Genomic DNA, 24,839 nt, shown 5'->3' on the forward strand with positions numbered 1-24,839 from the left:
TCCTCCCTCCAGACCTTTGCATAGCACCCCCTCATCACTGCCGGCATGCGTGAAATGTCCCCCATCCTTACTTATGCCTCTTGGAAATCCAAACTCTTTCCAAGATTCAGCTCAAATACGCAACAAGGCTTTTTCTGATGTCTATGTCCAAGTACATAGTGCTCCCAACACCATCAAATTTACCACAACATACAAGATAATAATATATAATATTGTATTAATCTCTCTGTATACACACACACACATATATAACATCTATATAATGTTGTTTCTCCCCAGTAAGCATTCTGAAGGCTCTTTCAAACAACACAGTGCCTCACTCACAGCAGACATTTAATAACTGCTTAAAGATAAATTGAAATAACACTGAATCCCCTATTCTTTGCAACACCCTTGTCCCCACTCCCCATTCAGAGAAAAGAAGGGCTCTAGAAGAGTGTGAAATAACCAGATTCCTTTATTATCTCCTTCAGAATTTAATCAGTACAAGGACAATTCTAGAGCAAGAAAGGGTGATGCCAAAAGCCCAGGACATCTCCTATAGATAAGAGACCATAGTGAAGAATACATCAGCATCCTGCCAGTTGTATATCAGGGTCAAGGGGCTAAGTATGGGACCTATAGCTGGAACCAATAGAAAGACAGAAGAGTGAGCACAAATTAAGAGAAAGTCCTTTTCCACTGACTGGAATGTTCCATTTCTTGAGTGAGCAGGAGTACAATCTTCTCATAGACATCAGGAAAGTGGTTTGGGGTACTAAGAAGATGTCCATAGAAGCAGACATGTGTTCTTGTTTGGACTCTGTGTGACCTTAAGCAAGTCATTTCCCTTTTCTACCACAATTTCTGCCTTTGTAAAAATGTAGGGGTTAGACTTTTAAGATTTTATTCAACTTCCAAATTCTGTGTTCTCTTTCAGCAGGTATGTTCAGGGTTTGTTTTGTTTTTAGAAGACAAAATAATGAAAAGAACATTTTTAAAGAATTTTATCAAAATGTCTACTGACAGCCCCTAAAATTAATGGTACAGGGTCCATCCATGTAAAGGGAATAAAGTATTGTCAGTCCCATAAAAATTAACTTTGTTTTGAATTTTAAAACTCTGAATTATTTTTGATTTTTTACAACACAGATGAATGTGAGGGACCATAGGAAGCAGAACTGTAACTAGGGCTAGGCAAACAGAGCTTTGTCTCAAGGCAACACAATTTTGAGAGTGGTGAGAGCATCACCTCTGAGCATGCTGCTTCCGTCCCCTATCCACTACTTCCCACGGAAGCTGTGCTTCTGAGTCTCTCCAGACTTTCTTTATTCCCTTCCTCACTGTGCTTCTAACTCTCCCAGATTTCATTACTATTACTCAGCAACATTCTCACCCTATAACCTCTACTGCCTAGAACCTATTCACCCTGGGACATCCCTCCACCAAATGTTCCCCTTCTCTGACTGGTGGGTTCCTTTAGGAGGGTTTCCTTTTTGGGAACAGACCTAAGGCCATGCTTCATTCCCCTGCAGGTTCCCCACCATGGCCCCACAAGGATACCTTCTCCTCCCCACCCCTTTTATGTGTCATCCTCCTGCATTAGAAAGTAAACTCCTTGAGACCAGAACTGTCTATCTTTGTGCTAATCCCAACTCTTAGCAGAGTGCCTGGCATGTAGGAAGCCTTATTTAATCTTTGCCCAACTCTCAACCCCAGGCTAGTCCTTCAGCCACCTCATCCTAGGGCATATCCCTTTGAGGCTGCATTTCAGAGGAACTCTTCACTAGCACCTACCTCCTAACCCTCCCCTTACTTGCCTCAGTTACAAAAAAAATCCTAGTTATGTAATGAGTCTTCTCTAGCAAGTGACTAGTTAAAGGCAGAAGAAAAGACACTAGTTATTTATCAGAAGACAATGATACTCATTCGCTCTTCATTGGGTGAACAGATAAAGCTATTTAGCTTGGCCCGTCAAAGGGAATGAGGCAAAGTTAATATTAGCTAACATTTATAAATTCTTTTATGAATTACAAAGGACTTTCTTCATAGTAACTATAAGGTTGGTAGCAGAAGGAACACTATAGACCCATTTCAATAATAATAATCACTGACATTTATATAGCACTTTAAACTTTGTCAATCACTTTATATATATTACCTCATTTGAGTCATAAAAACCCTATGAGGGGGGCAGCTAGGTGGCACAGTCGATAGAGCAGTGGCCCTGGATTCAGGAGGACCTGAGTTCAAATCAGGTTTCAGATACTTGACACTTACTAGCTTTGTGACCCTGGGCAAGTCACTTCACCCTCATTGCCCCACAAAACAAAAACAAAACCCTATGAGGTAGGTCCTATTCTTATCATTCTTATTATTATTGATAGCAATACTCAATATTATTATTTTGGTCCAGACCTATGATTTCATCAGTGTGAGAAATCCCAGTGTGGAAATGACCTCTACACATATAGACCTGCTACTCATCAGTAACCTATGATCTTAGAGTTGCCCGAGACACTGAGAGATTAAATGACTTGCCCATCCCATGATCACAAAACTAGTATGTGGGCAGAACTTTCAGACTCCTAGGCTGGCCCTCTGTTCATGCCTCACACTCCCTCTCATCTCCATTTTATGGGAATGGTCAGGAAGACTGGGGAGATTGAATGATTTGCCCATTGTTTTATGGCTGCTAAGTGTCAGAGGTGAGATTCAGACCCAGGTCAGCTTGACTCCATTGCCTCTCTCCAGATACACCCATCTGTTGCTTCTTTCATCGGGAGAGGGTTTAATACTAATCTTTATCACCATATGAATCTCTTCCTAATCCACCGCACAGAATGATATATGCTAATGGCCAAATACTAATTTTTTCACAGGGTTATTGGGAGAAAATTGGTTTAAGAAAACTATAAACCACTATACAAAACCTAAGCTACTATTGCTTATCTTTGGTGGGTACAAGGGCCCTCTGCATCTCATTTGGCTTTATTTGAGGTCTTAATACAATAAGCAAGACTAAATTGGGACATCTAGGTGGTGCAGTGGATAAAAGCACAGACCCTGGATTCAGGAGGACCTGAGTCCAAATCTGGCCTCAGACACTTAACACTTACTAGCTGTGTGACCCTGGGCAAGTCATCCTCATTGCCTCGCCCCCCCCCAAAAAAAAAGACTAAATTGCTCACAGAATCTGAGCTGTGTTCAAATTATTGTGGGATGTTATCGGTTGCCCAGGTATGTTGTGATCATTTTAGATTTTAGCTTTTCTAATACCAGCTCATTATTCATTTTAGTCCCTAGGGGCTAAGGGGGGGGGTGAGGGGGGGTCATGGAGGAAGATTAAGGAGCCTCCTTTGGTTGTGGTGATTTAGCAAATTTGTTTTCTAAGAACTATCTTCCAAATAAGAAAACAAGGGCTCATGGAAGCAAAGAGATTCACCCAAAGCTACACAGCTAGTAAGTAGTATTAAAGCTGGGACTCTGGGCTCAGACCTGCTGACAAGGTCTGTGATCTTTTCTCCACTACCTTAGTCTGCTTCTTTAAGACCTTGAGTAAGTCACTTAGACATTCTGGGCCATCGACAAAACAAACACATTTTTATTTTTTGAATAGCTTGAACAAAGGGAGCTTGAAGATTCTGTGTGCTGTGAACTTCTAAGAAAGGTGCTAGGGAGAGTCCAATCACATGGTCCCTGAGTGTTCAGCTCTCACATTCCAGAGCTGGTTTTGCTGTTTTCTTATTTGTTTTGGGTTTGCTCATTCCCTGAACACAGATTAACTAGATGTCTACTGTGCACAGCAATGTGTAATGTGGTTTGAAGAGCCACAGTTATTGGGGCTATACTGGTAAACAAGTCCTTTTTTGTTCTGTTGGGTTTTCCCATGTTGACTGCCCAAGTGGGGGATTCTTCGTTTAGCTCTGCTGCGCACAGGACAATACAGCTGGGGTTGTTTATGGACAGGTTTTGCCTGGCTCTGAAACAGGGCTGAAGCAGGTGGTGGGGAGTTGTACGGGTCTGCAATATTTTCTTCTTTAAAAACCACAAACAACTTATCCCCCAAAGACTCTACTTTTTAATAAGTTGCTACACTACAAATCTCTGAGATATGACATCATTATGCAAGGCTTAATAAGCCTGTTAGGGCCTTCACAATTGGGACCTAACTTCTATTTGCTCACACACATGTGTCTATATAGACACATGTGTCTACAATGCACGTATAAATACAAAACATGTCTACCTATACACATGTGCATATGTATGCATATATATACAGATGCCCTGATTATGAAATCAGGGCATCTGGCAGGCTGGGCAGAGTTTCTGGACCTAAGGACCTGTGGCCCATCTGGTGGGTAGTTCTGGCTAAGGACCAAACCCTGCCCACAAAAGGAAGTAGGGCCTCCAAGTTCAGTCACCTGGCCAGGATTCTTTTACCCCTTTCTTTTCTTTCTTTTTTTTTTTTTTTTGCAGGGCAATGGGGGTTAAGTGATTTGCCCAGGGTCACACAGCCAGTAAGTGTCAAGTGTCTGAGGCTCCTGAATCCAGGACCAGTGCTTTATCCACTGTGCCACCTAGCCGCCCCCTCTTTTGCCCCTTTCTATCTGAACTTCCCTTTACTCCTGGAATCTGATCTCTCTTGTGAGCTCAGACAAGCAGAGATTCATTGATTTTATTAAGGGACTGGAAGACAATAAAGTTCATGGGGAAAGGGTGCTGGATTTGGAATTCAGGGACCAAGGTTCAAATCTCAGTGCTGTCACACCTACAACCCTGTCCGAGTCATTTCATTTGAGTGAGTGTAGGTTGGATGAGATGAGACCTAAAAGGTCTATATTGCATTCCTATGAGCCAAGAGAATTCTCATAAACTGCCTAGGAAGGCTGTATTGGACTGCAGCAGTCAGAGCTGCTGACCCTAAGACTCTGTGGTCCATCTCTGAGTCACAGCTAAGCCTCAGAACAAGCTAATAATGTCCATAGCAGAGAATAACAGCCTCGCTAAAGAGGATTTGGTTTCCTCTTCTTTATAAAGAGCAGTCATTTGTTTTTTTTGTTGTTTTTTTGTTTTTTTTTGTTTTTTTGTTTGTTTTTAGGCAATGGGGGTTAAGTGACTTGCCCAGGGTCACACAGCTAGTAAGTGTCAAGTGTCCGAGGCCGGATTTGAACTCAGGTACTCCTGACTCCAGGGTTGGTGCTTTAACCACTGCGCCACCTAGCTGCCCCGAGCAGTCATTTGTTTTAGGCATCTTTGCCTATAAGCAAATAAAAAGTTATTAATTATAACAACAGCTACAATTAATTATAATGCAATTAATTGTGTGCTCTATTAACTGTATGTTGTTGTTGTTTGTCCTTTGTTCTCAAAGTGGACCATGACATTGGGGTGATGTCATGACTTGCAGTGAATTGGATTTAAGTGAGGGAGGGCTGTGAAAGGTCACCAACCTCACTCTTCCAGAGCCATCTGGGTCCAGCGGCAAGATATACATCAGGATGATGGCCCTGGATGTTTGAGGCAATTGGGGTTAAGTGACTTGCCCAGGGTCACACAGCTAGTGTCTGAGGTGAGATTTGAACTCAGGTCCTCCTGACTCTAGGCTGCCCTTTTTATTGTATAATACATACTATACTAACATAATTAGTGAGAACCTATGTGTGGAAGTGGATAGAACATGACCCCTGTCAAGAACACATGGATTTAAGGGCAGCTAGGTGGTGCAGTGGATAGAGTACCAGCCCTGGAGTCAGGAGGACCTGAGTTCAAATCCAGTCTCAGACACCTGACACTTACTAGTTGTGTGACCCTGGGCAAGTCACTTAACCCCAATTGCCTCAAACCCCCCCCCAAAAAAGACATGGATTCAAGCCCTACATTTAACATATACTAACTGTGTGACCGTGGGCAGGTCACCTGTGCTCAGCACAGTGCCTGGAATATTGTAGGTGCTTCATAAATGTTTATGGACTGAGTGACAAAATGTCTTGTCCCTTGCAATATTCTAAAACCCTATGTTACAGTCAACTTGCTCATATGAATAATAAAGAGTATTTCAGCAATGAGAAAGTCCCCATTCTGATGAAAATTACAATTTCGGACCTTCATGTACATACATACATATATATATATATATATACACATATACATATATATATATAAATATATATAAAATAGCTAACATTTATATAGCACTTACTATGTGTCAGGAACTGAGCTAAGGTCTACATAATTATTACCCTCCTTGATCCTCACAATAACCCTATGGAGATAGGTGCTAATTACTCCCATTTTACACATGAGAAAACCGAAGCAAATAGATGGCTAAGTGACTTGCCTAAGGCCACCAAGCCAGTAAGTGACTCAGGTCAGATTTGAATTCTAGGCTGGGTGCACCATCCACTATGCCACACATACAAATACACACATGTATATGTAGTATATATGCATACATGGGCACTTACATGTATATATGTGCATACACGTGGCTTAATAATTATAAGTGCTATTTATACAGCACTTTAAGGTTTAAAAAGTTGTTTAAATGAATCTGTGTTGAATTCCCATAAGTATCTTTGAATTTCACTCTTGTATTTATAATGATAAAAATCTCACTTGGAAGGAATTATGCATGTCACCTAATCCAACCTCCAATCCAATGTAGGAATCCCTTCTACAGAATATCTAACATTGAAACAGCTGGTGGCACAATGGAATAGAGGGCTGGAGTCAGAATGACCTGAGTTCAAATCCTGCCTCAAACACTTACTAGTTGTGTGACCTTGGGCAAGTCACCTAACCTTCATTTGCCTTAGTTTCTTCAACTGTAAAATGGGGGTAATAATAACAACCACCTCCCAGGGTTGTTATGAGGCTCAAATGAGGTATTTGGAAAGTTCTTAGCATGGTGCCTGGCATGTTGTACGTACTAAGTAAATACTAGATAATATAATGACTGTAGTCTCCCCTTGAACATTTCCAGTGATCACTCACTACTTTGGAAGGTGATTCATTCCTTTTCCCCCTTCAAAGAGAAAACTGCCTCCCTCTACCTTTCCCCCATTAGTCCTAGTTCTATTCCCTGAAACAACAGAGAATGTCTGCTCCTTCTTCCAAGGACAAGCCTCCTGATATTTAGAGACAACTATCATGCATGCCCTTAATTTTCTCTTCTCCATGCCAACTATTCTTCAACCACATGACATGGTTTCCAGACTCCTCTGGCTCTTATTTGCCCTCCTCAAAACATTTTCTAGTTTGTTAATGTCACTTTTCAATGTGGAATGCCAAACTGAATGCATTATTTTAAATGTGATCTGGTCAGCACAGAACACAATAGGAATATTATCTCTCTTCATCTGAACATTACAGCAGCCTGATACTAATATAGGATTCCTCTGGTTCTGTCCCAGTCTGGTGCAATCAAGGTGACCCTGGGTTTATGAACACCATACCAGTAGAATTCAAGCTCCAACAAGAAATATCTAGCTGGAAACATAATTTGGGAAAGACAACAAAACCTGGCATCTAGGTAACTCACTGCTAGTTGGGCAACTAGGTGGTGCAGTGGATGGAGCACTGGGTTTGGAATCAGGAAGATTCATCTTTATGAGTTCAAACCTGATCTCAGACACTTACTAGTTGTATGACCCTGGACAAGTCTCTTAACCCTGTTTGCCTGCTTCCTCATCCCTAAAATGAGCTAGAGAAGGCAAAACACTGCAGTATTTATGCCAAGAAAATCCCAAATGAGGTCACAAAGAGATGGAAACAACAACAACAACAAAAGGTAGCCCAGTGGGTAGAGAGCTCAACCTGGAGTCAGGAAGACCTGAATTCAAATCTAGGCATATATATACCTACTAGCCGTGTGATTCTGCGCAAGTCTCAACCTCTGTAGCCTTCAATGTCCATATCTGTATATGGGGATAATAATAGCACCTAGTGCCCAAGGTTCCTATGAAAAATCATATGAGATAATATTTGTAAAGTACTTTGAAAACCTTAAAGCACTATATAAATACTAGTAAATATGGTAGTCCACTTTAAAATCAGGTCTTTTCACATCAAGTCTAGGGCTTTTCCTACTATACAATGTAAAATGTGAAGAGAAAGTTGGCTTTCAAGTGAAGAAAATTTTTCTGATAACAGCTAATAAATCCATTGACTAAAAGGCATGGAAAAGTTACCATCTCCATGGGTAGAAAGAATACTTAACCTAAAGGAAACAAATCTTTTAAAGAAAGTATTTATGTTACTGTTTGCTCATGCTAAGCTTGTGGGAAAGCCTCCAGGAGTTTTTCATGTGAACCAGGGACAAGTTAAATCTACCCTATCCTGCAATTGCGCAATTGTTTTTCTTGAACCAAAATGTTGGATTTTGCCTTTATGTCTGTTCAGTTTTCTAGTAACCCATCATCTCTCCATGTCAAAGTAATTTTGTTTTGACTCTGCCAATAGCAATCGGCACATTGTTATTCCCCCTCTTTTTTGGGGAACTTTTAATGGAATTTCATACACATGCACACACATTTGACAAGCAAGCCTTCCATATATTCCTCCAAATTATTAATAAAAACATTGAACAGGACAGAACGAAGGATGGGGCACTGTGCTGTACAGAGAGACCTCCTTCCTGGTTGACAATGAGTCATTAATCAAAACTGGTTGGGATTGATTCACAGCAGGGACCCCAGGCTCAGTCAATACTCTAATGACACCTGACTCATGTTAACAAATCAAACTAGAAATGTAAACAGGATATTCAACTCTTTTTTCCCCTCTTGCTGGGGATGGTTGCTAGCATTCAGCTGTTACCAACAGTGATGGTTGTTCTAAGTCTGTAGTTTATTAATGTTAACTGGCTTTACTAAAAAAAAAAAAACATAAAAACCTCAAGCCAAGCCAACTCCTATCCAAGTTTGTCTCTTCGTGTTCAAGGAAGCTCTTTTCTTCTTAACAAGATAAACTTTGGATGTAAAGGGTGAAGGTGAGAGCGAGGGGTGGGATGGCAAAAGGAAGGGTGATTCGGTTAGCTTCCCTGCTGGATCAGTTTTACTTTTTTACCTGCAACACTGGGGATTTGGAAGTAATTGGAACACACCAGAATGACTATAATGGAGGTCAAGGAAAATCAGTTAGGAAGGAGGCAGATGGCGAGTCTTCGATTCTTTCTTCATTACCACTTCCCTCACCTTTCCCATTGCCCGAAGGAGTGGAGGGACTGAACCCTCTGAGTGTGGGGGAGGGGGAGTGAATTGGGAAATGGGTCATAAAACTTGAAGACATTCAAACACCCACTGGCTATAAAAACCACCTTATGCTTAATTCTAATTGTCACAGAGGCATCGTGATTCATTCCTTGCTGGTTTCTTCTCTGCTCATGAGATTAGGTGGTGCCTCAGAGGGAGGGATTGGAAAGCTCAGATCTGCCTTTCTTCCATTCTTCACCTCCCAAATCTCGGATTGGGAGGGGAGAGGAACCAGTGCCTTATTTCTCTGTGTTCACACTTAAATCTATAGGTTGAATATCTGATTTATGAGTCTTTGAGTGGGAGGAGGGAAGAGAGCATGAGGAGCAAGAAGACATAGGAGGGAAAGGAAATGCCACAAATCTCAAACAGGGATTTATTCTCCACCATGTTAGGAATTGTCTCCAGGGGATTCAGTTGACTCCTGGAGAGATGATAGTCTGGGTCTTACGAAAATGGGGCCCTAGCTAGGGGTGCTTGCTGGATTCCTGCGTCAAGGATTTCGTGAGAGGATGGGGACAGAATGCAGAAACCCCGAGGTCCAAATATGATGCATTTCCTGCTAGTCAGATCTTGATAGGCAACCTGTTGTAGTCCAGGAACATCACTGAATTTAGAGTTGGAAATCTAGGTTTGAATGCCATCTTTGCCACTGACCATATGACAAGCCCCATAGACATACTGAGTCGGTTTCCTCATCTGTAAAATGGAGATAATAACTGTTGCTCTACCCACTTCATACTGCTACTCTGAAGAAAGTACTAGTGTAAAAACACTCTACAAATGGAAAACGATTATTCTTCCAGACGCTCCCTAGCGTTCTCTCACCTTTTTCCAGCTAGCTGGTTGAAAAGAAGTCCTTTGGTTAAGGCAGGTCCAGGCTGCCGTCTCTCTCGACCTCCTAGTGCCGCCCCGGGCTTTGAGGCTGGCAGAAATGCCACGATAGTAGACTTTCAGGGTTGGGATGCTGAAGCTATCCAGATTCACACAGCTGGGCTCCCTCTCTGGTGGTCCTCTCTCCCTGGTCGCGAAGCATACCTTCCTTTCTTAGGTCCTTCCCCGACACAGGCCCCAGGCGCTGTCCGAAAGCTGAAAGACACAAACACCCGAGTCTCGAGGGAGGTGAACATCTCGGTCCCAGAGCGCTGCCCCACCCCGCCCCGCCCCGCCTCCTGCCCAGCCTGAGTTGCCCAGCCTACCAAGCTGAAGGCTCAGTCCTCTCCGGCCTCCAACCTTGGCCTGATTACTGACCGCCCCAGGGAGTGAGAAAGAGATCTGGGACCCCAGCTGCTCGCCCTATACCTTGCCCCCCCCCCGCCTCCCCTCTCTTCCCCAGCACCGTACCCCCAGTTCTTTGCCCCCGCCGGGCTGCTGTGACGCTGCCCAGAGAAGGTCCCGCCCGAGTCTTGACCCCAGGCCGGGGAAGGGTGCGCAGCGCTGGGGCTGGTGGCGCTGCTGCCTGAACTGTCCCAGCCCCAGGGCCCTAGGCTCTTGCCCGGGTGTCTAGCTAGACCGGGCAGCGGCGGGCGGGGGAAGGACGGCGCACGCACACACACACACACACACACACACACACACACACACACATACACACGCGCGCACACATACAGGCATACACATCCAACCACACTCACTCACTCTCGCGCGCACACGCACACACACACATTCGCTCCCTCGCTCTCACACTCGCACATTCGTTCTCTAGCTTTCGCTCTCACACCCGCAGAGCCAGAAACCGGCACTTTGCAAAACTCCACTCCGCGCCAGGTGGAAGAGCCGCCGGCGGCGGCGGGTCCGGACGTTGCCGGCCGCGGTGGGGGCACACGACGGTCCCAGCTGGAGCTCCCCAGCCTCCACCTCGCTCTCCGCTGCCCCCTATGTCCCACTCCCGCTGACAGGCTCACGCCGCTCCCGGGGCTGCCTGCAGCGGCGGCGGCGGCAGCAGCAGCAGCAGCAGAGGCGGCGGCAGCAACAGCAGCAGCAGCGGGGCTGCCTCCATGGGGGCATCTGCAGGCTAGGCGCTAAGCCCCAGTCTCTCGGAGGAGGAAGAAAGGAAGGAAGGAAGGAAGCAAGCAAGCAAGCAAGCAAGGAAGGAAGACAGTGGGAGAGGAGAGGGGTGAGGGAGGGAGAGCGCGCGCTGAAGAGCCGAGCCGCGGGCAGGCAGGCGGGGAGCGAGCCGCGCAGCCGGACTCCTCCCTCCCCACCGCCGCCGCCGCGGAGGCAGCAGCAGTAGTTGCCTCCTCCCTGGACCAAGGGACCCAAGCTCAGCGTCGAGCAATGGCGGCCCGGAGCCGGAGCCGGAGCCCCAGCGCCCTGGCACCTTCGCCGCCGCCCCTGCCGCCGCCCCGGCCCCAGCGCGCCCTAGCTTGAGGGGCAGCCGGGGCTACCGGAGGGCTCCGCTGGGGAGGGACGGCTTTAGCCCCCGCTGGACTCTCCTCTCCTCCGTCCTGTCCCCCCCACCCCAAGTTCCCTCCAGCTCCCCGACGCTTGGCCTCCCTCCCCGAGGGCAGAAGGTGGAGGACCGCCTTGCCCCTAGCGGCTCGCCCGCCCACCGGTCCCAAGCCTTCCGCTAGCCCTCTGGCCCCTGGGCGGCCGGTGAAGGAGGGGTGGGGCGGCGGCGAGACCATGGAGAGCCCCGTGGAGAACCCGAACAAGGCGGCGGAGTATCTGAAGGAGCTGAACCGGATCATCGAGGCGCAGCAGGAGCTGCTGGAGCGGCAGCGGCGGCGGATCGAGGAGCTGGAGCAGCAAGTGGCGCGGCTGTACCGGGAAAACGCCTGCCTGCAGGACGAGCACCAGCGGCACCTGGCCTCCTGCCGCCTTGGGGCCACCGCACAGCCCGGACCCCCTTCGGCGCACCCTCCCGCGCCGCCCCTCGGGGCCATCCTGGAGAACGTCCGCCACGAAAAGTAAGCGGGGCTGGGACCTGGGCGGCTGCGGACGCCGGGAGGTCGGCGCCTGGGCTGGCGGGCCAAGACGGCGGCGGGATGGTGCGGGGAGGAGGCCGGGAGGCGCGCCCGGGTGGCGCACCCGAGAGTTTGCGCCTGCAAAGTTATCTATGGGAGGCTTGGGAGGTTGGCCCGGAGTATTTGGACAGGAGAGAAAAGGAGACGGGGCGTGAGAGGCATTTATGGGCTTAGATTAGCGACCTGGGGCAAAGCGAAGGGCGACTGTGAGGGAGCCCTGGGACCCCTTGCTTGGCTGGACGAGAGACGCCGAGGGCTGCTGCCCAGGCTGATCTCGGTGCTCGCTCCCCAGCACCGACCGGCGGGAGGCTTGTGAAGGGAACGTGCAAGCGCCTTTTTAGCGACAGGGTGGAGATGGAGATCGTGGAGGGACCGGGTTGGGGGCAGGCTCGGGGCGGGGGGGTGGGGAGAAGGAAGTGGTGGCTTTCTTCTCTAAGAAGTGCTTTTGTGTCCCGGGTGCCTCCCTCCGTCTCCTCCCGCCCCCGTCCCCGTCATATTGCCTACTCAGGTGGGATTTGGGGCGCGTGATGCTCTAGGGGCCCGTCTGGAATTCAGCTGGAGGGAATTGGCTTTTTCCTCCTCCCTCTCCCCCAATACAGTGCATGCCCCGAATTTCCAACCGTACTGGCGTGCCCAGGACCCAGCTTGTCTTGAAGAGCCCTTCTGCGTTCAGGGGGAGGGAGGGGGGTGGAGTGGAGAAAGGTAGGTTGCTTGGACAGGTCCCGGCCCCTCTTCCTCTTCAAGAGTCAGCAGAGTGCTTCTGTTCCATTAACACTAAGCCGTGGCCGCTTTTCCAACGCTCCTGTCTCCTACCTTTCTGATATGGGGCGGGGCGGGGGGGGGGGGGAGAGGGGCGGCGATCTTCCAACCCTTCAGACCTCAGCTAGCCGGGATAATCTTTTCGTGAACTATGGGAAGTGCTCGTTATTGGAAATCAGCCTGGATATAGGCTGAGAGGAAAGAGCCCCTGCCTCCCCCCCCCCCCCCCCGGCCATGCAAGAACCTTACTGCACCTTCATCCTTCCACCCTACCACGGGCTGCCTGGATGAGTCACCCGTCTCTGGGGAGCTGGGAGTGGAAAGGGGATCTCTAAGCACTATCTCCCTTCTCCGAGGCCATAGGGGACTGTGTTGTCGAGACCACAGCTTTGTCCCAAACCTCCTTCCCTGGCGTCCACTCTATCACACCACTGAAAGTCAAGGGTGTCCGTTTTTCCTTTTTCTGTTCCCCTGAATCAAGAGCGCCTCCTAACCTGAGACTGAGACCAGGTTTGCTGGTATTCAGAAATGGAGAGGGGTGTGTGTGTGTGTGTGTGTGTGTGTGTGTGTGTGTGTGTGTGTGTGTGTGTGTGTGTGTGTGTGTGTGAAATTACTGCCGTTTTCGGAGGCCAGGAGCAATCTGTCCTGGCTGGGGCCCCTTGGGGTGAAGAGATAGCAGCAGAATAGCTGAATTCCACCACAGGTCCTGGGATTGCCCCTCACCTCAACTCCCACCTCCCTCACCTCAATTTCTTGGTTCCTGTAACTGCAGCACCCATTTCTCTGTCTCCTTTCTGAGATCTCCTTAGCATTCCTAGGCTAAGCCTGAGGTTGGACAGAACTCTTGCCATAACCCAATGCCAGATCTTCTTCAGTGAGACCTTGCTCTTGGATTGGAGCAAGTGAGGATTAGGAATGGGGCTGGCTAAAATCTGGGAGATTCAGGTAGTGGCAGAGGTGAAATCTCCTTCCCAGAGCGATAAGGGCCTAGCCCCAAGCAGTTAGGAGAGGAGAGCCATACTTGGGTCTGAAATGTGCAGCCCTTTACTCATTTTGCTTGGGGCTGCCAGAGTTCTTCCCTTCTGCAAGCCTTTTCCCCTCCTTTTCTCTTCCTCCTATTTCCCTTCTCAGCACTAAGTTCCTTTATTATTTGGGCCAGATTCAGAAAGGAGATTTAAGCAGAGAAGAAGGATGGGACTGGAACCTCGTATTCTCCTTGGCACCCAGCCTCCGGTTTAGCACAGAAGCTTAGGACACCTCCCCCCACTCCCCAGTTCTTGCTAAGTGTCTCCACTGTCCCCAAAGCAATGATCTTTCCCTCCACTGCCTTCTATTTTCTTCTTGCTAGTGCTGAAATGCCAGTCTGGACTGTTCCCTTTTCCTCCATCCTGGTTCTTTTCCCTGTGGTTTCCAAAAGGAACAGGGTTGTCATGCTTCACTGCCCCAAAGTTTGTAACTCTTCCTCAGGCCTGAGTTCTTGGGGCCAGGGGTGGGTGTGGGGCTTCCCATCCATGCTTCCTCCTGTGTTGGGGGAACAGAGATCCTTGAGGTGAAACTTCAGAATTCTCCAACCCAGATATACTTTTGCTGTGCTGCAATCTTCCCTTATGTCAAGTGTAAGCATCAGACCCAACTCCTCAGCTAGCTGAGACAGGTAGAAACACAAGGGCTGGAGGGAAGAGCCTGTGGTGGAGGTGAGGTGATTAGGTGGCTACTCCAAGAGAGGAGGGGGCTCAAACTGAAGATGTTTCCTTCTGGCTCGGGAATCTCTGAGCAGATTGTTTGAGGAAAGAAACAACTTTCTGAGAAATTCTAGGCACCTGGAGAAGACCACACTTGCTTCCAAATACTTCTTTCCAAGCTTAACTCAATCAATGTAGAGGGAACAGAGGACAGAATCCTAGAATTTAGGCAATGGAAAGGTCTTTAGAACTCACCTATCCCAGCCTGGGGCAGCTAGATGTTAAGGTGGATGGAGTGCCAGGCCTGGAGTCAGGAAGACCTGAGTTCAAATCCAGACTCAGACACTTACTGTGACCCAGGGCAAGTTCCTTAACCCTATTTGCCGAAGTTTCTTCATCTATAAAATTAGCTGGAGAAGGAAATAGCAAACCACTATCTTTGTCAAGAAAATCAGCAAAAGGGTTACATAGAGTCACACACAACTGAACAATTCCAGCCTCCTCCTTTTACACATGAGGAAACCGAGGTCCAGAGAATATGTGACTTGACCAGTGTTACATTCTGTTGGCAGATCCAAACTAGAGCTGAGGTCTCCAAACTCTTAATTCCATACCCTTTCCACTGCACCAAGCTGCAGCAAGGTGGAGTGTTATAAGTATTGGTCATGAAGCCAGAAGACTAAGACACTTACTAGGTGGGTGACTTGGGAAAAGTCACTTAATGATACCTCTATGCTTTAGTTTCCCCTTATGTAAAAAGGGATAATAATTGCACCTACTCACCTCCTGAAAGCATTTAGCAAAACTGAAAGTGATACGTAGATAGGAGATATTGTTGCTGTTTTTATTATTTCCACTCCCCATTTTCTTCCCTTTCCCTCAAACTCTCTTATAAGGTTAAGATATAGAGGATGGGGAGTCAGTTCTGCTTATTTTGATTAAGCATAGGAAAATTGGGGAAGGGAAGGACACCTAGTTCCAGGTTGTCTTAAATCTCACCAGAAATCACAGCTGTGCTCAGGGAGTGGCTAGAATGTGTTCAAATAGGCAGTTAGGAGAGGAATCTCTTCAGATTACCTGCTGTCTAGGGGAGGGGGAAGGGAGGGGAGGGAGGGAGAAAAATCTGAAATTGTAAAGCTTGTATAAACAAAAGATGAGAACTATCTTTACATGTAATGGAAAAAAATAAAATACTTTATTATTTTTTTTAAAAAAAGGAGAGGAATCTCTGTCCTATAGTGTGACATTTCACACAGTGTTGTAATTCCGGGTAAAGGTGGGGTAGATAGAGAAATCCTCTGTTAATCAAGGGAGCCAGGACCCTGGGAAGAAAAAAAACCATGAAAAGAAGTAATAGGTTCCCGACCTTCATTTAGGAAGAACAGTCAAAATATGTTATCACTTGGAGAAATATGCAGCTGAGCAGTGCAGAGGTCATCTTCTCTCCTAGGTGGATACTTTTGCTTCTTCTCAGTCCTGTCCCATAACTCTTTTCACAACCTGTCCTCCATACCCTCCAGAGAGATTGCCAGGCATCTTTGTGTGCCCAAGGTCCTTTCTTCATATTGGTGAATGAAAGAAAAACATAGGATTTCCAGAAAACAAGGCTCCTAGGAGCTTAGAGCCTGCCCAGGAGAGGAAATTGGCATTACAGGGAAAACTACCTTGTTTTCATAGGAAACAGTGACACATGTTGGTCGGCAAATGCCTCGCAACACAATCTCCAGGGATCGATTTTTCTTCAAAAATCACCCTTGGTAACCAAGTGGCAAATTTTGCTAAAGGAAAGGAGTCGACAATTTTCAAATAGCATTTATGTCTCTCATCATCAGTAACTAATTGCTTTTCCCATATTTTGTCCAGTTTTTCCCTCTGTAGGGGGTAGGGGTGGGTATTGGAAGATGTGAAAACTGCATTTCTGAAGCAACCTGGGAGTCCATTGGGTCAACCAGACTGTAGCCAGCTTCTCTTGGTTCAGGAACAGCCAACGATGAAGAGAAAACCAGGCTCAGAATAAACAAAATGTGGCTGCTAGTTTATTGTCAGGTTTTCTATGAGGTGTAATGAACCAGTATATTAACAATAACAATTGGTGCTCATCAAGGGAAACAAACCGCTAGTCTCATTTCCAGTGGCTCCGTTTCATTTAACACCTCACTGGTGAGAGGCACCCCCCCCCCATCCCTGCTGAAATACACAATACTGAGCCTCCAGCTTCAGGGAAAGGACAGTGACAGCTGATCCCTAGGCTGGACCCCTAGTGTTTTGCCTCCAAGCCAGGTACTCCCAGGGATTTCTTGAGACAGATGGATTAGGGTGAGAGGGTATGCCCTACTCCCTGATTGAGATCACTTGCCTCCCAGCTTGTGGTAGTAATGATTTGAGGCATCTACCATTGCTCCAGTGCTGGAGTTGAGTGTTGGACTTGGAATCACAAGAGACCTGAGTTCCAGTTTCGCTCCTACCACTTCCCAGCTATGTAACTTTGGGCAAGTAATAGAACTTTGCTGAGTCTCGGTTTCCTCATTTTTAAAATGAGCATTAAAACAAGCCCAATGAAGCACCTATCTATTTCTCAGGGTTGTTGTGATGATCAAGAGAGAATACATGGAAAGTGTTTTATAAACCTTAAAGCCTTGTAGAAATTGCAGCAATTTTTTTTTAACCACTACTAATAAATGCTGACAAATGGGATTTTGGTTAAAGTCTATGATCTGATAACTGAGCTCTAAACACTAGATCTCTTGGTGAATGAGCAAGACAGGTTTTTGAAACTGCACTTGATGTACATGTCACCAATTCTTTTTTTGTTCATATATACTTTAATGAAGTGTTGCAGTATGTTATCCAATTTTGCTCATTTGAAAAATGAGAGAGTGAGGTTAGTTGATCTCTAAGGTTTCTTCTAGCTCAAAATCTAATGATCCAATGATCTTGGCACCCTGGAAGGTGAAAGTAACCAGATTCTATAGTTGATTTAATTGACAATATTGAGTGATTACTGTGTATAGAGCCTAGTACTAAATGCTGTGGGGGAACACAAAAGGAATAGAAGACCTCTTCCTTTAAGGTGCTTACCATCTAGTTGGGTTAACTGAATATAGTTCAGCATGACTCCCTCGATCTCCCCTCCCCTCTGAAAGATGACTGAGATATGCTACTAAAGACCAGTTTATGGTTGGCAAAGTTCAGTATGGTACAACCTAATAAGATCATTATAGTCCAACATAACTGAGAAGAAAATTGTCTCCATCCATTGCAAGAAAATCTGTACCCAGACTTCATGAGGGTAATAAGGACATTCAAGTATACTCATAGTGTCTGAATTCACTCTCCTTTTGATGGCTTAGCAAGATAATGAAAAATCCCTGCTTAAGCCGACTTCTGAATATTTATATTCTCTCTACCCTTTCTTAGGAGAATCATCATTGCAGGAATAAATATGGAATTGCCTAGTTGGATCCAATGGAATGGTCATTCCTCAGATTCCTATTTGTGTTAGGGATTGTACAGGGGAAGATATCCTTTCCTGGGGATAGAAATACTGAGATAATGATCTTCCCTTAGGGTAAAAATGGAAGGAGTATTTCAAAAGTTAGATTGGTTTTTTTTTTACTCCATGTCCCTCCTCCATTTCAAGGCACTTAATCCTGGAGCAATCCACTAAAAAGTCTTCTGTGCCTCTTAAGTGCTAGGTACTATTTTAGGCATTGGGGATATAAAAACAAATAGAACAATCCCTATGCAATTCCTTATGGATAAACTGCATCCACAACCTATTGGGACCACAGTGTCTCTCTGGGGCAGTCCTTCCAATCTGTAGCTTTCCACTGTCCCATTAGGGCTTTAGCATGGATCATAGACCATGCACTGACATTCTTTGGGAGGAGCATTCCTGTGAAAGAGAAATTCCTGGGTCAACTGGAAACTTGTAAAGATGGAAAATTCCCCCCGCCCGCCACGTTCCCAGAAGAGTTAGTAAAAAGTAGATCTCCTAGGTCCAGGTATTTAGGACTTGGAACCCTTTGGGATCCATTTCCCTCTCACTTTCTTTTATATGAACTAACAAGGAAGTAACATGAAAGGCAAATCAGACACCCTTGATGTATTTAGTAACTTTGTTCTGACAGTTGGGCAAAGGTAAGTGCTGGTCTAGGATGCTGGAACTGGAGGGAAATCATGGCTGAGCTTGCAAAAGCCCCCAAACTGAAAGGCAGAGTTCTGATAGAATGAACTGCTACCATTATGGAATCATGGACACTGATGGCTGAACAGAGGATGAGTCTGGGGCGTTGGGCTAGACATCAGCAAGGGGCATTCTGGCCCAGCTTCTGTCACTAGCTCTCTTTGTCCCTTGGACAAATCCCTCACTTCCCTGAACATAGGTTTCCTTTTTGGAAAACTGAGGAAGTTAGACTAAGTTATCTTCAAGGGCTCTGAATATTCTATGAGTCTATGAAACATTTCTTAGGCAATAATAATAATAATAATAACAACAATAACTAGCATTCAGGCAACACTTTTCACACATTATCTCCTTTGAGGAAATGAGACAAACTTCCAGCAAACCCTTTAATCTTGTTAAGTCTCCTGCATCTGGGTTTGTTCCCATAGACTTGGGAAAAAGCCAGTATTTGTTCATTTTTTTCTTTTAAAGTAAATGTTTCATTGATAGTCTTTTTTTTTTTTTTTTTTGGTGAGGCAATTAGGGTTAAGTGACTTGCCCAGGGTCACGCAGCAAGTAAGTGTTAAGTGTCTGAGGCTGGATTTGAACTCAGGTCCTCCTGAATCCAGGGCCAGTGCTCTATCCACTGTGCCACCTAGCTGCCCTAATAGTCTTTTAAAATATATATCACTTCCAAATGCCAACCCTTCTTACCCTTGAGAAGAACCCTCTCTGGTCACAAAGAAGTATAATTAAGCAAAACAAATCTACACTGGGCATCTCTGGTAATTGTACAAAATCCTTTACGTAGATTCTGCTAGCTCCCTGTCAAGAGGTCAGAGGCACATCTCACTCTTAGCCCACTGGAGTCACAATTGGCCCTTGCATTAATCAGAATTCTGATACTTTCAATGTGGATTTCCTGTACATCGTCATGGTCACTGATGAAATTGTTCCAGTTCTGCATCTTTCACTCTAGTAGGACATCTAAGTCTTCCCAAGTTTTTCTGAATTGTTCTATTCATCATTTCTTACATGACAAATAATTCCACTGTATCCATATACCACAGTTTGTTCAGTCTTTTCTCAGTCAGTTCTTTATTACTTAAAAAATTCTGCTTTTAAATATTTTCATATATATGTGTTTGTGACCTATATATATGTGTGTGTGTGTGTGTGTGTGTGTGTGTATATGAGACCTTTCCTTCTGTCTTTGATTTCCTTGGGTTATATCACATTATTTTTCTTGTTGTTATAATATGATTTTGATGCATTAGGTTACATGGGTAGAGAGGGAATATGGAGAAATAACATTATCAGCAAACATCATTTTGAAGGAGGGAGGGAGGAGAGATAGAGAGAGACAGAACAGAGAGAGAGAGAGAGAGAGAGAGAGAGAGAGAGAGAGAGAGAGAGAGAGGGAGAAAGAGAGAGAGAGAACAAGTGTATTTCAGCTCTTTGTTTTCAAAGAAAGGCTTAGTTCAGGTTGAAAGACAAGACATGTTTTAGACCCTGAACAAAATGCTCTCTGAGATTCTCTACAATGCAGCTATTCCTGTGTTTCCATGATACCTCTAAGGCAGATTTGAACATCAATCTAGAGGAGTTGTTTATAGTCTGGAGTGGACTTTCCTCCCTCTTCCCTCTTTCTTCTAGTCCTCAAGCACTGTCAAGTAATTCAGGAGAGTAGAACATTCTGAAGATCTCAAATCATGACTCATCCTGTGGGAGGATTCCAATGAAATCCAAATATCTGTTTAGTTAACAAACAAGCTCCATTCCCAGGTCTGTAGTGACATTCAGGATTACGATGGAGCATAAATTAGCAAGGAAACCCAGTAGATATTGTGAGGGAGGGAATGATTCAAAAGAAGAGCTTACATTGGCAGGGTGGCCATACATACCATTGAGATGAAGATACACGTTGGCGGGTCGAGGGTCTCTATAAAGGGCCCACCAAATATGTAGTTTGATCTTTAAATAATGACGTTAAATAGCAGAATTGTGATTTAAAGATTGTGAGGATTTTGAAAGCTTTAAAATTACAGGTACATATGGGATAAGGATTAGACCTGTGATTCCATTTGTGTGGGGCATTCCCAGGTGAGGAAATACCCTCTACCAAGACAGGTTGGTATCCACTCTGTCATTTACAGTCGTTATAGAGTTGCCTAGGGCATTAACTTGCCCAGAGTCATATAGCCAGGAGGGGTCAGAGGCAAGACTTCAATCCTGATCTGTGTGGCTCCAAGACCAGCTCTCTCTTAGTCCTGCCGTGACTGGTGCCAAATACAGGCTGATAGCAATAATAGGGTTGTAGGGTTTAGACCTGGAAGGGACCTTAGAGGTCATTTAATCCAGGCCTCTCATTTTTTTTTGTTTGGTTTTTTGAGTTGTTTTTTTTTTGTCAGGCAATTGGGGTTAAGTGACTTGTCCAGGGTCACACAGCTAATAAGTGTCAAGGGTCTGAGGCCGCCAGTCACAGGGCTGGTGCTCTATCCGCTACACCACTTAGCTGCCCCTAGGCCTCTCATTTTTAAGAGAAGGAAACTGAGGCCCAAGGCCATGGATTGACTTGCTCAAAATCCTATAAGGAGCAGATAGATCTAGGCTCCCAGCTCACGTCCTCTGACCCATTGTCCTTTCTGTCATGTCATGAGCCAAGAGATCGCCAGACACTTACATGTGTTATCTCATTAGCTCTCCAGATCCCTTCAGCTCAGCCTCCGTGATTTGTGTTGATCCTTGTAATAACTATGAAAATTTCGAGTATTATCATCCCTCATTTTACAAATGAGGAAACTGTGGCTTGGGAAGATGACATGACTTGGGCCCAATATCTACCCAGTTGATGGCAGTGTCAGGAATTGAACCCAGGTCTTTGCATCCCAAGTCCAGTACTTGAGTACTTCCAGAAGTGCGGTGTTATGTTGGATTATGTCTATTGAAGGAGGAATATTTGAGTACCTATGGTTTTTTGTTTGGGTTTTTTGGTGAGGCAATTGGGGTTAAGTGACTTGCCCAGGGTCACACAGCTAGTAAGTGTCAAGTGTCTGAGGCCGGATTTGAACTCAGGTACTCCTGAATCCAGGGTCAGTGTAGTACCTATGCTTTTAATCAAAGAGTGATCTTCAGGTATAGGGAAATTGAGGGTTTTGTCTGCCTAAGTGAGTGCTGATAGATAAGGCAAAGAACCATAGTATCATAGGATTTGAAGCTGGGAAGGATCATTTTACAGATGTAGAAACTGAAGTACAAAGAAGTTAGACAAGTTTCCCCATTTATCTGTATTTGTTATTAATGATAATAGTAGGTATCATTTATATGGTGCTTTAAAGTTTGTAAAATTTCCTAAGGAGGAAACAAGGATTTATTGAGCACCTACTATGCCCAGGTACTTTGCAAATATTATCTCATTTGATCCTCCCAACAATCTTCTGAGGTAGGTGCTATTATTATTTATATATTTATTATTACCATTGAGGAAACTGAGGCAGGCAGAGGTTAAGTAACTTGCCTAGCATTATACACCAAGTAAATATCTGAGGCTAGGTTTGAACCCAAGTCTTCCTGTCTCCAGGTCAAGTGCTCTAGCCATTGCACCATCCAGCTGCCTTTTGCTTGATCTTCACAATAGTCCTGGGAGGTAGGTGCATTAAAGATGAGGAAACTGAGGCTCAGAAAGGTTAGTTAACTCGCCCAAGGTCACAAAGCTGGTAAATGCCACAGTTGAAACTCAAGGTTCCATGTCTTGAAAGTTGCCAAGTTGTGATGCTAATTCATGTCTTCTTTCTCCAAATCCAGGGTCCTTTTGGGACAGCTCACTAACTCAGAATACAGTGTAACCAAGTCAGAACATTTGATTTAAGCAGATGGGCCCTTTTCATGCTGGCAGAGAACCTTAGCTGATTAGCCAGGGAACTCCCCTCCCCTCCTACACCCCCATCCCCCATCCTTTCTTTGTGAATTCCAACTCTTCCTGCTTCCTTTCTCTACACTCCCCTACTCTGCACTCCTTTTCCTGTATCCGGTGTATCTCTGAAAGAACTACACTCTGAAATGTGTTATTATCGCTCTTCCCTTGGCCTTGGCCACTCAGCCCTTGGGAATCATTCATTCACAGCCACTCTTGATTCAGTGAACTGGACCTAAATGCCCAGGTTGGGGATGGGGAGTGGGGACGCATGACCTCAAGGATTGGGTTTAGCTGTCAGATAAGTAGGAAGAGAAAGAAAGAGCTCTATATATCCATATGGATGTGCATATATATACACACATGAACACGTATATCTGGATAGCAGTAGGTATCTAGATGCACTGTAGTTCATTTTAACATGTATTTATTAATAGCCAAGTACTCTACTAGTACTAGAATTACTGCTGTTGTAGAGTTGTTTCAGTCTTATCCAACTCTTCCTGACCCCATTTGGGTTTTTGGTTTGTTTTTGTCTTAGTTTTAGTTTTTTTTGCAGTTACTGGAGTAGTTTGCCATTTCCTTCTCCAGCTCATTTTACAGTGGAGGAAACTGAAGCAAACAGGGCTAAGTGACTTGCCCAGTGTCACACAGCAACTAAGTGTCTGAGGTTGGATTTGAATTCAGGAAGATGAATCTTCCTAATTTCAAGTCTAGTGCTCTATATACTATGTCATCTATTTGGTATTAAGATTAAAAAGACAAAAATAACAGTTCCTGCCCTCAAGGAACTTATGTTCTGCTGGAGTGTGTGGGCTGGCAAATGTTTAACATCCATCTGGGGATGGGGTGGGGGAATGTAATGCAAGATACATTTTAAAATGGAATCTGCATTCTAAACATTTTCTCCATCTTTTTCTTAAGTTTAGGCAATCAACAAAAAAAGATAAATCAAGCCCTGATTTATAGTTTTTGCCAATTTCCAAAGTGTAAATGCTCACACCAAGTGGTTCAAATGGCTCCAGCACAGCCCTGGATAGAGCCAATATACAGAGTGGTAAATATAAAATGATCTTGCTGTCTACGCCAGAGCACTAACGACAGGGGGGTGGGAAGATCAGGCAAAATCTCATGTAAGAGGTGGCATCCGACTCGAGTTGTGAGGATAGCTTGAGATCCTGAGAGGCAATGCTGATGAGGACAAGCATCTCAAGTATAAGGGAAAGCCTGCTTAAAAGCTTATATTTGGAAGAGGGGATTTCACATACAGAGAGTAGTAGCCAGCAGATCAGTTTGACTCATGGGTATTGTGGAGGGGAGTTGGAAAGGTAGTGGGAGGCAGACCGTGGAGGGCTGCCTGCCAGGCTGAGGATCTTGTATTTGGCAGCTGTGTGGAGGATGGAGTAGAAGGGGGAGAAGCTGGAAGCCGGGAGACCAATTAGGAGCCTGTTGACGTAGTCTAAGAGGTGATTAGGACCTATACTACAGTGATAGCTGTATGACTGGAAAGAAGATATGTTGTGGAGATTGGGTCAACAAACTTGGCATCAGATTTGATATAGGGGGTTATTGTTGTTTGTCCTTCATTCTCAAAGAGGATTGTGACAGATGTCATGACTTGCAATGAATGGCTTTAAGTGAGGAAGGATTGTGCAAGGTCACTAGCCTCACTCTTTCCTCCAGAGCCATCTGGTTCTAGTGGCAAGATATACATCAGGATGACTGGAGATGGCCCCAGATGTTTAAGGCAATTGGTGTTAAGTGACTTGCCCAGGGTCACATAGCTAGTAAGTATCTGAGGTCATATTTGAACTCCAGTCCTCATGACTCCAAGGCCAGTGCTTTATCCACTGTGCCACCTAGCTGCCCTGATATAGGGGATGGGGAAAAGTGAAAGGTGAAAGATGATTCCAGTTATGAACCTGATTAATGACAAAGTTGGTAGTACTCGACAGAAATAGGGATGTTAGGAAGGGTAGATCTGGGGAAGGTTCTGTTTTGGATGTGTTGAGTTTGAGATGCCTATGGGGCATCCAGGTGTGGATGTCCTGGAGGAAAGGGATTCAGGAGAGAGATTAGGATGGGACATAGATTTGGGAGGAATCTGGATAGATTAGG

The 24,839-nt window shown here is 45.3% G+C and overlaps 1 protein-coding gene and 1 long non-coding RNA gene across 7 annotated transcripts in view; one reads left to right on the forward strand and one right to left on the reverse strand.

Moving 5' to 3' along the window:
• The window catches only part of IQSEC1 (IQ motif and Sec7 domain ArfGEF 1), an 801,393-nt gene that overhangs the window by 3,789 nt on the left and 772,765 nt on the right, over positions 1 to 24,839 (forward strand). For 5 of the 6 annotated variants that reach the window (XM_043980814.1, XM_043980849.1, XM_043980820.1 and 2 more), the window contains exon 1: positions 11,715 to 12,145. The exons of the other annotated variant lie outside the window; for it this stretch is intronic. In XM_043980814.1, coding sequence (XP_043836749.1) covers positions 11,862 to 12,145 — 284 coding nt within the window. In that variant the 5' untranslated portion in view covers positions 11,715 to 11,861. Of the gene's footprint in view, positions 1 to 11,714; positions 12,146 to 24,839 lie in introns of those variants that run through there. 6 annotated transcript variants of the gene reach the window in all.
• LOC122739005 lies at positions 8,570 to 11,522 on the reverse strand. The gene is made up of 3 exons (XR_006354659.1): positions 10,581 to 11,522; positions 10,065 to 10,325; positions 8,570 to 9,935 (listed from the first exon to the last, which is right to left on the reverse strand). It is a non-coding gene; the product is annotated as an uncharacterized LOC122739005 (long non-coding RNA).

This window comes from Dromiciops gliroides, chromosome 1 (genome assembly GCF_019393635.1).
Source record: "Dromiciops gliroides isolate mDroGli1 chromosome 1, mDroGli1.pri, whole genome shotgun sequence".
Taxonomy (NCBI): Eukaryota; Metazoa; Chordata; class Mammalia; order Microbiotheria; family Microbiotheriidae; genus Dromiciops; species Dromiciops gliroides.